The sequence below is a fragment of the Hesperophylax consimilis genome, chromosome 6 (genome assembly GCF_061612785.1).
Source record: "Hesperophylax consimilis isolate HC1 chromosome 6, BYU_Hcon_1.0, whole genome shotgun sequence".
In the NCBI taxonomy this organism is placed as follows: domain Eukaryota; kingdom Metazoa; phylum Arthropoda; class Insecta; order Trichoptera; family Limnephilidae; genus Hesperophylax; species Hesperophylax consimilis.
In genome coordinates, this window is record NC_142841.1 from 9042380 (window position 1) to 9058755 (window position 16376).

Consider the following 16376-nt stretch of genomic DNA (forward strand, 5'->3'; position numbering starts at 1 on the left):
CAAGTATGCACAAAAATAACTAATATTTTATGATAGGTTCACAGAGTTTGCACCATACGTAATGTATTTTGAACAAACACTTTATGAATTATCCCTTGTTTGTAGGTATTTGTGTTTATTTTATTAGTATTTTAATTTTTTTGCTTGTAAAAAAACTATAGTGCTTGGATTGGCATCAAGTATGGGCAGAGGTACTTGCTCTTTGTTTTGTTGTGTACCTGAGAAACAGTGTGTATCTTTCCGAGGCGATATAGAATTTCAAGAAAAATTCGTTAGTCTAAGTTAGTTGGAATATCCCGCCCCATGGGCCAGTAAGGAATAGACATAAACCGGGTGCAGCAAAAATGTGTGTAATGTCGCACCATGTCTCGCTGTATGGACTTCCACATGGGTCTGGAGATGTCCGTATATTTGCAGCCATTAAACTGTTTCTGCCTCTATGATAAGTTAATGAGCAGCCACAATGAGAAAATTAGAGGGAATGTTGCCTATAACCCCTTTACTTTGGACCCACATAATTTAACAGTAACTCAACACAATAATATATTGTCAAGGGCAAAAGGTTTCTAGTTCGGTAAGTTGTTATGGTGTCCTGTTTGTGCTGCTTTTGCTAAAGATTCCATGTTATAGAGTGCCACCAAATATTCTGTCACTACTTCTAGTACCTGTGATTAAAAAAAAATGGGTGAAATCATTCAAGAAAAACTGTGACCGTAAATTCTACTTCTTAACATTCTGAATGACGATAAATAATACTTTATAGGTATAGGTTAAGTGAATTCTCCATCTATCGTTCCCCGAATAATCGTTTTCCCGCATTCGTCATTTGTTTCTTCCAGTCCCAAATTAATTGAAGTATTGAACTCCGTAAGTCTAAACATAAACTTTAATTTCATACAAAACTCGGGAAAATAGATCACATCAAACGTTCCTCCATGTATCGTTTTACCGCATTCATCGTTTAAAACACGCAGTTTTTATACTGAATATTTTGCTAGATCAGTCGCTTTTCAAAATGTGAACATACAAAACCATATTTTGTAGATAAACGCCAGGTTTCAATTAAAGATACTCATAAACAACGAGTGGAACAATCAAATATTTTGACATTAGTCAATAGTTCATCAAACACGGTGATGCAATATTTTTACTGTGCGGGAAATCTTCAAAAACTACAAAAGAGAGGATCTCGACATTGTTTTGCGTCAACAGTGATGGAACTGATTAACGCGAGCCCCTCTCACGTTGGCAAATCGCTGAAGCCTATGTAGGCGTTTTAAGAATATGAAAACTTTACCCGTAAAATATTACGCAAACAAAAAGGCATGGATGACTACGAACATTTTAAATTTGTTTTTATGGGACCTTGACGCTGCAATTGGCGGTCCTTTTCAATAGGTCCTGATAGGAAAATGATAGATAAAGGTTTCACTGTAATTTTGGCATTAAATAAAATGTGTATAATTGTACATTTTATTTTTTTTGGAATCTAGAGTAGAATTTGAAGCAGTCATTCAGAAGGCTAAGAAGTATGAATTGTGTATTGATTGTTAGATAGCAAATGAAATGATAACTTACTATTTGGCAGAATCAGTGAGCTGATATTCTCTACGTCGGTCATAGCACTCCTGAATGCCGGCATCAGACCACAGTCCCTTGATGGCCTCAACAAACGGGCTCTCAAATGTTGTGACTGTTTCAAAGTCGACACTGCGTATCAACTCTGCTCGTTCCTGAAAGTCAAACCACAAACATCTTATACAAACTGAAGTAAACACAACAAGGAACAGTACTATCAAAACATCGTCCACATCAAAAATGTGTTTAAATTGACACTCACATAAGACGCTTCCTAACCCAGAACTCCTGTTTAACTATTATCCAATTGCAAAGAGCATTGTAAAAATATATTTGTAAAAAATCCTGTGTACAAATTAATATTACAAGGCAAAGCTCATTTTAGGGTGCCTTGTGATTATATTACGGGTATTGAAGACAAGAGCCAACTTCTTAGTGCACTGTGAAACAAAGTTAATTTTTGTGTCATTTTTACTGTTGGTATAGCAGAACTCTTATTGAAGTTCTTATTGCCACAAGCATTGAAAGTAAGGATTCAAAATGTATCCCTCGTACAAATCAACATACTTATTTTAAGGCAGGGCTCGTATTACAGTGCCTTGCGCTACTTGCCTCGAAGACAAGACTTCATGAGTAAATGACTTCTTGCCAAGAGCATCGTACATAATAGTAGACACAAGTTTGTGTTCTTTCACTATTGACATTGTAAAACAGGACTCTCTGCTTTTTAATGTATTCTAATCAATATTACCGACTCATGCAGAGTTTCGACATAGTGGATAATAGATAATATTATGGAGTTTATTGCAGGGCAGTTGGATATCTCACACATTTCCATGAATTAAAGATTACTGGTATCTTATCCTGATTTCAACAATATAGGCAAACATAAAGTATATTTTTAACATTATCGCCATATCTACAATAAATTGAATAAGTTAATTACTTTAAACTAAGACTTCATTTATAAAATTGTTATCAGATACTATATCCAAACCAAATGATATTATAAAGTGCAAGGCATAAATAAAAAATTATTGAATTATTCAAGTTAGTTTAGCAAACATACACTAAGCTGAATTAAATAGATAACCGGTAGCTGTTATACAAAATATATATAATTAACCCTCAGGCATATGCGTGTGGGGCAGATTGGTGGCACCTTTGAAAAAAGGGCCCTGGAGTGCTCAGTATCCTCAATTACTCAACAATACTCGAGGTGGTGCAAGAATGGGGTGGGGAGAACCATGTGGGACCAACACAAGTTCAGTACTAAAGTTGACAACCTCGAGAAGGTGGATCTAAGTAATTAATTTATTTTTGTCATCCCTAAGTGCTGTTATAGTTACTATTTACCATTTTTGTATTCATTGGAATTCAAAAACGCATGAGTAAGTTTTCTAAATTGGTAAACAAAAAAAATATTGGTATTTCGACTGATGATTGCAAAAAGATTGTGATAAAAAATTAATTTTTCATTCTTCTGAAGTTCCTATAATTCATTGTGATTCATAAACAAAGAGTGCGAGATTTGGGCATTTAACAAAAACAAACCTATCACAAACCATCTAGTTATTATGCATATTTCCGAGCATATAGATTTCAAATACTTTGTCATTCCTGCATTGCTTCGTCTCTTACTAATTAGGGTGAGGGATGCTATTGGTTAGTTTTTTCAGCCTGCCGCTCGGGCTTACAGATGTGATACCCTGGAAGGGACGACGCAGCTGTGCTGACTTATAATAGGTCATGTTTCAGTTCTAGAGAGTAAGTTGCTTCCCAGTGCCTCCTGCGCTACTTCAGTGAACCTCTGGCAGGTCTGACTCAAGAGAAGCTTCGTAAACCGTCTGCTTAGGAATTCAGCTAACCCGGGAGAATATACTTGTTAAAACCCTTGTGGTGAACAAGCTAGCACCTCTGGCAGGTCTGACCTAAGTGACGCTTCGTAAACCGTCGGCTTAAGAGTTCAGCTAACCCACAAAGAGAAAACACTCATTGAAACCCTTTTGGTAAAACAAAGGGTTAAGGGAACAGGTGTAACCTGATCATTACTGAGCCCATAAAGTGGATATAAAAGTTTATTAAACTGTCTTACTGTTGTTGAACTGCTATAAAAACGTGCTTATCGTCAAAATTGTCCATCAATTTAAGTTTTTTTTTTGAAAAGTGCAATTATAAATTGGGAGTGTCAGAGGGTTAAAATAATATCTGCGAATTGAACTGAAATAAATCTTCACAATTTTTTTACTCAGTGGATGAAGTTTTCAAATAATGATGACAATGATTAATCAAATTTGACACACATATGCGGATTACCGTAGTAGTAGGTACTGTACTGCAATATGAAAGCAGAGAATTTGTTTGCAGAAGCACCAAAAAGTATAAAAATAATCCCGGGCACAATCGTGAGCTATGGAGCTTTAAAATATCAATAAAACTGCTAAAAAGAATACATTTTCAATAAGAAAGGGAGTTTTAAAACTTGGGCGAAGCCGGTGGTAGTAATTACTAGTACAGATTATAAATCAATGTTCCCATTTTAATTATTTAGTGACAAACATCAAAATGACAATAATTGAAAATCTACAATGGCCGGGAAGATTAGTATCATCCACTTAGTGTTTTGCCTTGAAAAAATTACACATTCACAATGTACCTGTGGACAATTCAATACACTGGCCGAGCATTACGCTTAATCCACTTAGGGCTTCAATGTCTCAATGGCCCACTTTTAAATGAAATACATGACACTACCTCTTAGGAGCCTACGCCTGTATTGCTGTGTTCATGTTATACCTTTGTTTAACGCAACAAATAATGATTTGTAACATTCACCGTTAACTGCATAACATTTCGGCCAAATAAACTATGCTTCCTGAGCCATGTGCACATATTTATTTACCCATTTAAACAACTTCCAAAATGAGTGAAGTGTAGGCGATCTTCTTCTGTATACATTAGAAATTAAGTGGAAAGGTTAAAGACATAATTCTGTGTGATAATTTAAGCTATCATTGCATATGAATTAAAAGCACTAAGCATTTATGGTACACATATTACAAAGATTGAGAACTTACTAAAATGACTTAATGTAAATATAATTCAAATCAATTATTTATAAAGACTACGCAAGATGGAAGAAGAAAAAAGAAAGCAATAATCAGGTAATCTCCATGATGACTGTTCCCCGAAAATAATAAAATTACGTAATAATAATCCGATTATTACAGCACACTTAACGTATTGTCTCATAATATTTACTCTTTGCCATGTTATGTCACAAAGACTATGATATAACAATCAAAACACTCAACTTATGCTAAACGTAACTCTGTATTCCCAAGAGACTGGATATAAAATATGATTGAACAATCGCAACAATACATCATTGCCGTTGGTCTCAAACTCTAAAAAGTAGACAAAAAATATCCATAGGCTAAAGCATATTATAGAAAACAACTTTATCACCACTTCTTATTGGTGAAAGGCAAGGCAACCGTGTTTAGCAATCAGATCTAAATAGCCAGGTATTTTCCAACCTTCTGCTTCCCCTCCTCACTTCCTTCAGCCTCACAACTTAACCCACCCATCCCCCTGGGGATGCCGTAGTTCCACTGGATCAGGGCAGTTGAAACTTGTGTGGTAATCAGATAAATAATAAAATTCCAGACCTAAAGTTTTATTTCTAGGATTGGAACCTCATTGGAATAATGTTGATTTTTTACTGGGATCTTTATCTTTAATTTTTCAAAACCCACCCAAAGAAAAAGAATGTAGATAATATTGATTAAAATATGGTTTGAACAAAGTTAATTATTTTCAATTAATTAAAAAAAAAATTACTACCTCATTGACATTATTTATTGTCCTACTTCCATTGTTTTAAAATTAAGACCACAAATAAAGGTGATAGTTTCAACTACAACAATGTGATTCGTTTATCATCTTTAATGCTGAATAATATGTTTAGATAATTATATTATGTATCACTGTAACTCTCCTAGTATTATTTGTCATTTTACTGAGCTTATGTATAATTTTATATTATTATTTGTTAGGTTAATTAATTGTATGTAACCTGTATTTAATTGCATTTTAAATTGTATGTATGTAATTTGTAGATTTTTGTGTGTAACCTAACTGAGTTTTTGTAACTGGATGTAAGAGAGAACATCTGTAAAAACCCAGTATAAATAAATAAATAAGGCGAAGCACTATGAAGTAATGCAAAATCATGTGATTTTGGTTTGAAAACTTGATCGCTTAGAAACATTTTAGAAGCTTTAATTAACTGCTGTGAGTAGAACATATCTTGGACTTTGAAATAACGGAGCATTTCTTTGGCTACCTTTACACTTGTAAGTTTTTTCCTGTAAGTTGCTCACGTAAGCGACTTACGACAAATTTACCAATGTAAACGACACCATAAGTCACTTACCGTAATTTATACCAAGTTACGGAAGTTTTTTTTACGTAAGTTTTTGACAGGTCTAATCGCTCACGCGGGAATTTACAGCTCTCTCACAGCTTATCAAAACAGATTGATAAGTTGAGACGCTTACAGTAAGTTTTGACGTCACTGTCGGGATGGTAAAACAGAAATCTGCAACACTGACAGGTCTTTCTGCCGTTGCTCCTCGGGACTTGTTTATTTGTCGCCATGAACAGCTTTATGAAATAATACACTGCAATAATCTATGGAGACTAACATAACATTATTTATCATTAACACAATGTCATCTTTAAAAAATGCCTGCGTAAATGTGTGATAATGATTCTAGTATTCGACTTCACGAACTGACGGATCAGCTATCAAACTTCACAACAAATTAATATCTCCAATGAATGCATACAAAAATGCAATACAAGAATACATAGAAAACATTACCTGACGCCAAAAATTAGTAAGATTCAATATTAGTAATTTTTATGCCTCTGCCTATGAACATTTAAGCAACCAACTAACCATCACGCCGTTTCCCCGCAGGGGTAGGCTGAGAGGACGGACCGCCAAACAACTCGGTCTTGGCACACACTTCTTGCCTCATTCACATTCATACATCGTCTAATACATAGGTACTCTTCTATTATTCTGACTCTTGACATGGCCCGACTCGAGTATCTGATTCACTTGGTCGTGCCATGTCTTCCTCGGGCGTCCCCGACTTCTGCTACCATTCACATTTGCATCGTATATTCTCCTTACACTCCTTTCTTTGCTCATTCGCTCTACATGCCCAAACCATCTAAGCGTCCCTTTCTTGATCTTACTCATTACGCTTACATCAGCCTTGTACTCTTTGCTGATCTCCGCATTTCTCACACGATCGTACATGGTGTTACACACATACGCCTCAGGAATCTCATTAATTTTTCAGCTGGTGAAATAGCATTCCGAAAACGAGTATCATTCTTTTTAATTAGCGGTCCAACCATTTCCAATATGTATTAGAAGTCAGTTTCTCTAATTTGGATAAAATTAAAGAATTTTCGTTGTTCCTCAATTATTAATTCTGCCGTTAAACGAACGAAATCCCCATCAGTACTTTTTCTTTGAAGCAAACTCCTAATCCAACGCACTCTGCGGGCCCTTACGTTTTTGTTTGACAAAATTGTGCATATTATCGCAGCGGCAATCCGTTGTGTGCGGAAATGGGTATTATATGGGGATCCATGATCTAACCGTACATAAACAAATTTAATCCCTTATCAAATATTACTAACTGACAGCTGTCAAAGTCGGCGGCAACGCGTTGTTGCATGTTGTCAGGAAGCCATCTTACGAAAAATAGAATTACTGGTGTAGCGGTCTCTGTGAGAAGTTCGTAAGTTAAACTTCCAAACAACTTCCGTGAGCATTATTTACGATAAGTTGGATGCATATGTAATCGCTCCTGTGAGTAACTTATCAAAAATTTACGAAAGTCGTAAATTTTACTTACAAGTGTAAACCCAGCCTTTGAGAAATCTTTTTGTAAGTCCAGAAAAACATAAAGTATCAGGCCTATAAAAACTGCTCTAAAGTTTTAAATCTCCTACTTACCAACACCCTTTTCGTTATTGTTTTAGTTGTTCTTTAGAAAATGATGGTAAAACATTTAAATATCTGAGCCTGAACTTCAATGTATTTTTCTTCTCTAAATCGAAACAGGTGGCTGGTGTTAAGCGGGAATCGCCATCTACATAAGGATGGTTTATTGGAAACGGCCCGATTCAAAATGTTACATCGCCTTAAGCACGCAGTACAACAGATGAACAAAACGATTTGAATATTTTGCAATTTGAGAACACTGATTCAGGTAATGAAATTATTTCATACTTCTACATGCCATAAGTACGTACCATTTTTGACAGTCTACTTTTAAAGAAAACCCAGAAAAATGAAACAACATCTCTAACCAACATGGATACTAAAATAAACAAATTTAAGTATTTTTAGATATACTTTATGTTGTTGTTTGAATTCTGCTAAACTGACACAATACACAGTAAAGTTATTTAAAGCTGTAAATACTAGATAACATTATGATTCATACTCATAAATCTTGATTTATGTTGATATATCCACATACATAATGAATATGCAGAACTTCAAAGTCCATTATCTCAGGCTGATATATTTTGACATACAGCAGTCTAGTTCCGGGAGTGCGATTTACCAATAATAACATTGCATAATAACAAATAATATGAACGATCTTATTTAAGTTGTTGAGGTTCAATAAACAATTGGTTATAATAATATTAATCATCTCTCTTATACTAAAATAAAGTCACTATCCACGTATGTCTGTTTGTGCGCTTAGTTCTTCTAAACGATGCAACGGATATGACAGGGTTTTCACTATAATTTAGAAATTTTTTTCCAGAAGGTTTGTATGTGTATGCATTAATTACTCGCCCGAAATATCCATACTATATGATATGATATTTCAGGTGAGTAATTAAGGCTTATAATATGTTATCCTTTGTGCTATTCATAAAAACCTTGTCTTATAAACATTAGTTTATCATTAAAAAATACATGCCTGTTATATATATATATAGAAATTAGAGAAAAGTAGAGCAACACCGGGTATATGTCAGCTAGTTTAATGAAATAGTAATCAACAATATTTTGATGTTTGCACAACATGATTATAATATAACCCTCAGACAATGGGAAGATACTTTCAATAACAATCTGGAAAAAAGCAACTGATGGTTTCGCTGTGCTTAGTGACCAGGTCTGAATAGATAGGTCCTACCTTCTACTAAATTTTTCTTTCCCCATTCCTTCTGCCTCACAGTACTCGCCAATATTGGGGGTGCATTAGTCCCACTAACTCTGCACAGTTGAGTTCTTGTGGTTATTACAAAACAAAATTGCTTATAACTGTTGAAGAGGTAGTCTGGTATCATTACTAACACAACGAATGATGTCATTTTTGGTGCAAAAGCCTATTTTGTGTATTCTATATACTGGTTTACAGTGATGTAAAAAAATGAGAGCCAGCAATTAAAAAAAAAATGATAAGGTCTTAATGGCACGATTGCTAATGAAGATAATATATATTTTTTAAAGTTCTTTGATTAATTCAACTGGTATAATCTATCAATGAAATTAGGGAAAAATAAACATTTAGTATTGCCACAGGAAAACAACACACCCCACATCGTCGTGTGATGATGTGTAGGGGTCAGTCAGTGATTAACCACCCACACCTAAGTGAGACTAGAACATGTTTAAACTAAGTTACGGCTCCCCGCAATTCTCTTATATAAAAGGCGTCGCAAAATTCATCAACCTATCGGAAGATGCTCTCATTTTTGCAAATAGCATCTTGTCATCTCGACATTGACATTGGTGAAGTAAACATGGTCCTCAAGAACACAGAATAATTGTGTTATAATAATTTGTTTTATTTACAAACAGAGTTACTGCCTTAGGCCCTTCTTTCACAGGAATATGCAAGTATCCGATACTGATATTGTGTATTCACATAGCAAACAACTTGTCGCGCTCAGTCTGTACACGTTGCTACTGAAATCACGAGACCCACATCTCCAGCTGTCATTTTTTGTTGACTGTTTTATTCCTAGCATTGATCTAAAGCATACGCATTGTTTCAAACTGCCAGACATGAGTGATGATGAGCTATGTTTAAAGTCTCGACGACGCGAGTGAATGAACAAATCGAACGATTTCAACCTGCTGGTTGCGAGAGACTGACGACTTTACAAAATGTAGTTGTGTACAAATCTCCGTGCAGATGTATTGCTGTAGTCACAAAGATACTTGAATCATTGAGTATCGGATAATTGTGAATGCCTGTGGAAGGAGGGCCTTAGGAAATCGAATGAGGACTTTTGCCCCACCTTGTATTATGGGAAACAAGTACCTTAAATAGTGTTAATTTGCATCTACTTCAATTTAAAGTTTATTTAAATGATTTCTTTCTACCCAACTAACACAAAGAACATACCAAATTTAACTGTTCTAAATTAATATATCATGAAATACCTGAAGTATATTATTGTAAACTGCCCTACTATTTTATTTGATGTATATTCAATAAACTAATTATGTTTTTTTCTTGAATTTTTTTATAAAATCGCAAAAGGCGTATACACATTCATTGTATAAAATTTATTATTATATCGGATAGAAAAAACCCAAGCGAAAAACAAAATATTTCGTTCATAAACAAAATCAGAGACAGGAAGCTGGCAAATACCACCGCTTATCAAAGATTGGGAGGCTGACAATTAATGGTTAAAAATATACTTAATGTGATGTTAGAAACACAAAAAAACCAGCACGATGCAATGCTATCTAAATGCGAAACGCTAAACCAAACTGGTTAGGTCACAAATTGTGAGAAATCATGTTGAATGCATGTTCCTAAACCATAGAAAGCTGTACAAATTCGTGGGTTTAAGTTGTCGTTTCTCCCGTCACTGTGTTTGTATGGAGTCAGGGCAAACGCAGTATTATTTTTAGAGAACTGAATTCCTAAGATCGTGACGCTTCCGTCTTCTAACTATGTTGTAAGTATATCATCTTCAAACTGTAAGGTAGGTAAAAATATTCCACTGATGGCTCCGTTGTAATCTTTCACTCTTTCTCATAAAAGATATGTAAAAGAAAGAAAGAAAGGTTGCAACGGAGCTCTTAGCGCCAAGACCATACAAGTTCAAAGAAGAAATCTAGTGGTACAAGCGGGAAACTGGAGAATCTACATCACAGTTGGAGTTGATTTTGTAGTTCAACTATTTCAGTTTTCGTTATCGAGTAAATCATGTCCGAAATTGGAATTCTTTACATCAAATTTGTAAAAAAATCAGTGGCTACAGGGTTACCGTCAGCTGTGTGTCGTTTAAAATGTGTTGAAATGTAGAACTGGCGCCAAAAACTTTTTTAAACCTTTAGTTTGCGAAAAAGAGGTACTAAAAGTAAAAATTTAAAAAATCAAAATGCTTATATTGAGAAAAAAAAGCAAAATATTCTTTGTGTTCTCTATATGATGCACATTCACCATTTTCCCGCTTGTACCACTAGTTTCCGAGCACCGTGTATAAAAGTGTTAGTGATTGGAGGAATAGGTAGAAAGGTAATGCTTACGATATTGGCCGACACTCCATATTGTATTTTGAGCAGATCCATGGCACGTATCATGCTCTGCATGGCCATGAAGATATTCTGGTACACAAGCTTGATGAACCCCCTCTTGTCGTCATCGCTGTAGCCGGAGCCGTGGATAATGCGCATCTGCTTGATGAAGGTGGATTTGCCCGACTCTCCAGTACCTGTAAAGAGAGGACAGCTGATTAGTATTGTTACAATTACAACAGAGACATTTCATGTGAAATGCAAAACTATCAGTAGAATTGTTCATTTGAGAAACCATCGCAAATATAAGAATCAAGTGAACGAGATATGCTGAAGAAATTTTAGTATATTTTCATGTACAGTATAAATAAATAAATAACATACAGTAACTTAGTTTTACACCACCATTTTATTTAATATTTTTTATGTCAACCAGGTTTCATTTTGACTCGAGCTTTATCCCAGCATAACATTAAAGCCAACAAGTTAATGTAAACTCCTGATGAAGCTGGGGTCAAAGTGATCTGGATCAGCATCAAAAATATTAATAAATAGAGGTCTAAAACAAAGTCACTGTGTTTTATTTCATCTAAATGTAAGTTTAGTATCGTAAGAAACTCTAATATGAATAAAAGGTGATGAAAATTTCTGATTAGGTGGGAGTGCCCGTCACGAGGTTATTCTCTTTGTCTTGGTTGCCCGTATTGTGATGTCTGGTTTAAGTTTGGCCGTAGGAGCTTTCATTCAAAATACAAACAGATTAAATAATGAGTTTTGAAATCGTGGCCAATGTTTACATTTCTGTTAAATACAATCTAAAACCAGACATAAAATAGTAATATGTATAATTATCGTGATTTGTTTACAGAATGAATTCTCCTATTATTATTATAAAACTATACTAAATATCAATAGAGAGAGATGTTCATTCACACTTCAAATCAGATCAAATAATGTAGATAATAACCATATAAAATGTAAAAACTTTAGATTCAGTCATAATAATAATTACATATAGATAAAAATATATCTGGCCGTTTTGCACATCGTGCATCGTGGCTTTGGTTGATGTTATCTACATCTACCTACATTGGGTTGCTCTTAATGTGCATTTTTACAATACAGTGTTAACCATTACATGATAATTATAATTGTCTACTTGGATTACCATATTATTATTATTTGATCAGAGCAACAAGTACCTAGGGCAAAAATATCAAATTTACGTCTGTAATATTATTACTAATAATAGAAATCGTTATGTCTTCTTTACTGTCAAATACTACCCTTTTTCAAATCTAGAAGTTAACCACAGAAGAATTAAAATATGCACCTTTGTGAAACCAAAGGTTCCGACCGAAATTTGAAAAAATTTATACAACTTAGCAATCTTTTTTATTTATTTCTTTTTACTGAAATGACAAAAAAGTGAAGTGACAATAATCTTTGTAATACATTTGTCTATTAAAGTGCGTTTATTTTTATATATATAATATCATTAATTTATTTACAAAAAAACGTAGAGTGAACCATTTTTAATGTTTACATTCATACTTTTAATATTTCAAAAAATATGTGCTTATTTTTAATAGTAAAATTTGAAAGCGTATTTAATCACCTTTAAAAACAGTTTTAAGTTTTCGGATACATTCAGAAATATTTCATTTATTTGGATTTTATTGCAAAGCGAAAATACTCCGACCTTCGGACAAAGGGACATGAGGGTTAAAAAATTATTTTTTAACCTGAAATTGATTGGTTGATTATATATGCTTGTGATGTAGTTTTATTTGCTTTTGATTTATAAACTAATCATAAAAAATAAACCTATATCCAGAAATTGAAAGCAGAAATCTCCATTATCATAAAGGCTAATTTAGCTAGCTAAACGAAGCTGTAATATGCCTAGTATAACAAATGAATGCATTGTTTTCACAAATAGGAGAAGTCTATGACAACTCCACAAATTAGGTTTGATAAGATAAATGTTAGTTTTATGGGCTGAATGCCTAGGTGAAAACTTTGAAGGTGACAAAGCTTAATGGCTAGCTTTTATGATGATTATCATCTAAGCCAGAGTATCTGTAGGAGGGCCTTTATTATCTTTTCTTTGAATATTTTATAGTATCAGGTTAATAAAAAATCAAATAAAAGATAAAATAAAGAAAAATAAATAAAATATGAAGATTGTTAAATTCCAGCTAATATATTATAATAGCTGGAATTGACTTCAAGGGGTTAAATTTGACATAATGTAATGGCTGAATAGCATGTAATGATTAAATAATAACACGAGACGGTAAAACTATACTCATGACAAATGTAGGTGAATCCTTCCAGTGAGCAATTTGAGGTTAAAGCTTTAATGTGTAAATATAAAATAAAAATGGCAGGTGACTAAGGCCTCTCATATTCAGTTAAATTTAAATCAGGTAGCATGTCGGTATCGCATGTAATTTATGATACAATAAAATCTTTTGCGGTATTTCGTAAAACTTATCAAAATGAGTGACTTGTTAACTTCGTTATTTCTATTTTCTTGTGTACATAGGCATACATTTAATATTACAACATAATATATACATATATCAACACTGTGTGTCAACAGGATATATTGTTATATTGCCAAGACTGTTTAAATACGCCTGTTTCTGTACAATATGAACGTAACTTAACACTGCTCCAATGATCTGGTAAATCATCAAAAAGCTTAATCATTCTTAGACCTAATTTACTACAAATCTAAGAGTGAGTAATTAAGTCTTTATTATGATAATTGTAACAACTATTTGTAGTAATGTTATCAATAATAATGGCAACCTATAAAAAAATGGTTCTAATCAGCCTTCCAGCCGAAGATATCATTACATCAATTTCACTGATTTTGTAACAGATCTCAAAATATATAACATGAGTGAAATATAAGTGAATGTAGTAAATTATTTATCCCTGCTACAGGTTTTTATAAAATATAATATTCAGCAATTCAACCTTTTGAACACAAAATATTTAAAAGAGATATCCTTATCTAATGCAGGCGATTTGGTAGTTTGATAAGAGTGTATGGAGTTGGCGAGGTGATAGGTGTGAGGTATGATGCAGGATGGATGGAGAGAATATAAATAACAATAACAAATTGAGACTACAATAACACTCACCCAAGAGAAGCAGCTTTAGCTCCCTGCGGGCATCGCGCTTATCCCTCCGAAGCTGCCTGTCTATCTCCTGGTTGATTCGCTTCTGTTCCTTGGCCTCCTCGGACATGCAGCACTCCATGGTTCGTCACTCCGGAGGGTCGCGACCCTTTACTATCTGCTCGGAGCCGTTTCCGGGCCTCTCAACCAAGGCACACCACTCCTATAAAAGACATCCCTTCATCACTAATATTTCGCTAAAAGACGACAGAATAGTCCGTTGTTTCGGTACACACACCATTAGCACTCACTCGCGACCGAATAATAACGAGAAAAGCCCGATATGAAGGAAAACCGACAACCCTCTCTCACTGGGTGTGGTGACTTATGGTTGAGTATATAGCTATAGTATAAGTACTCTGTCAACTGCCGATATAAACACCCGGAAATCCTTTATATACCGGCTCGGAACGTTGCGTCACGGTCTTTTAATCCTGTTAAAATAACTAGATTCGAGAAACCTATCGATCTGTGATGCACGTGCTTATTAATAAGATTAAAAGTGCGAACAAATAGTCGATTGACGGGGGCCTGCCGATGACTGGAACGGCCTATGTGTAGGTTACAACTCGGATTGTACCGTGAAATACGCGCACGGCGGGCCAAATGCCTCGCTGAATGATAAAATACGTACCCAAATGAACATCCATAGGGCACACCGCTGCGTTCCACGTCAGAATATTGCACAAAACTTAAACTTGTACACTTTTGAGTATTCGGCAGCCGCCTCTTCTCAATATGGCGCTCGGAGATGTTGAATGGTCCAGCGCGCGTGCGCCGACAGGAAGTCGCAAAAAACAACCACACGCGACTGAGATTTTGCGCACTCTAAAAGCTAAAAGGGCGCGAGTTCAGTTATTCATTTGAAATTATTTTATTTTATATTCGAATTGACGCCTATTTATTTATCAGCAAAAATGGACGCCGCAACTATTCACTCAAATACCTACTCACTGACGCATTTGACAGATGATTTATCAATTCGTAATGTTGGTAATCCTAACAATATTTCTAACTGGAATAAATACCTACAAAATATACAATAATAATCCGGACGCTTTGTTTTTTTATGCGGCACCTAAATAATACGTTTTGAGTGAATTACGGTGAAAATATATATTATTATGAAAATAAAACATTATTTATTGTTGTGAGTATCGGGTATTTAAGATTGAAAATTCTGAAATAAGACAAAGTTATTGACCGCAGGCATAATTTTTTAAACGATTTTTTCGTGTTATAATAAGGAAGTTGAGTCCATTTTTTTTATTTTTTTTTATCAATGTTCGCATTCAAACTTAAATACGAGTATTTTTTTTTTTTTTTTTAAAGTTTGTTTTCATAGTTAAATTAATTCTCAAAGTTTGAATTTTATTAAGCCCGCCAAAACGAGCGGAATCCGAGCGGTAATAGGCGGGGTGTGGTGTGACGTCATTCAAACTGTAAGAACCACGTCGCTAAAAAATTTTGTATGGAAAAAAATTTAATTCTTCAACAAGGAATTCCAGTAATTTTTTTAACAATGTTAACTGTCTATTAGAATTGATGTTATTTAAAAAAAAAAGAAAATTGATTAAGATTTCATAGTTAAATTAATATTTTAAGTTAGAATATTTGCTTTTCCCGCCCGGTACGGTATTTGTTGACGAGCCCCGCGCGAATTCAGGACCACCGCGCAGAAAAGTAAAGACCAAAAGTAAAATAACGGTTTACAGCCCAGTTCACTGTGAAACTTTTCTGGGCGGCCGGCGGCCTGAAGTGTATCACATGTTATGTGACATGTATAATAATAAAAACTTCTAAGTTATGCAATAAACAACATATTATTATAAAGCACTATACGAATATGTATCTTTAGAAATCCATTTCATATAATAATAACAACAAATACGTACATATATTTGACAACCCCAAATAAACGTTTGGCCTATACACCTCTCTCATCTAAACCGACCATCTCTCATGTAATAGAAAGAGATGCACCATAGGTGATCCGTTGTACGTACGAGTCA

The 16376-nt window shown here is 34.4% G+C and overlaps 1 protein-coding gene across 2 annotated transcripts in view; it reads right to left on the reverse strand.

Moving 5' to 3' along the window:
- LOC149422928 (guanine nucleotide-binding protein G(q) subunit alpha) overlaps positions 1 to 15308 on the reverse strand; it is a 29684-nt gene extending 14376 nt beyond the window's left edge. The window contains exons 1-4 of one of the 2 annotated variants that reach the window (XM_089632373.1): positions 14999 to 15308; positions 14329 to 14527; positions 11183 to 11367; positions 1579 to 1733 (exon numbers count right to left, since the gene is read on the reverse strand). In XM_089632373.1, coding sequence (XP_089488499.1) covers positions 1579 to 1733; positions 11183 to 11367; positions 14329 to 14446 — 458 coding nt within the window. In that variant the 5' untranslated portion in view covers positions 14447 to 14527; positions 14999 to 15308. The remainder of the gene's footprint in view (positions 1 to 1578; positions 1734 to 11182; positions 11368 to 14328; positions 14528 to 14998) is intronic. The other variant, XM_089632372.1, reaches the window with a different exon arrangement.
- Between the last annotated feature and the right edge of the window lie 1068 nt (positions 15309 to 16376).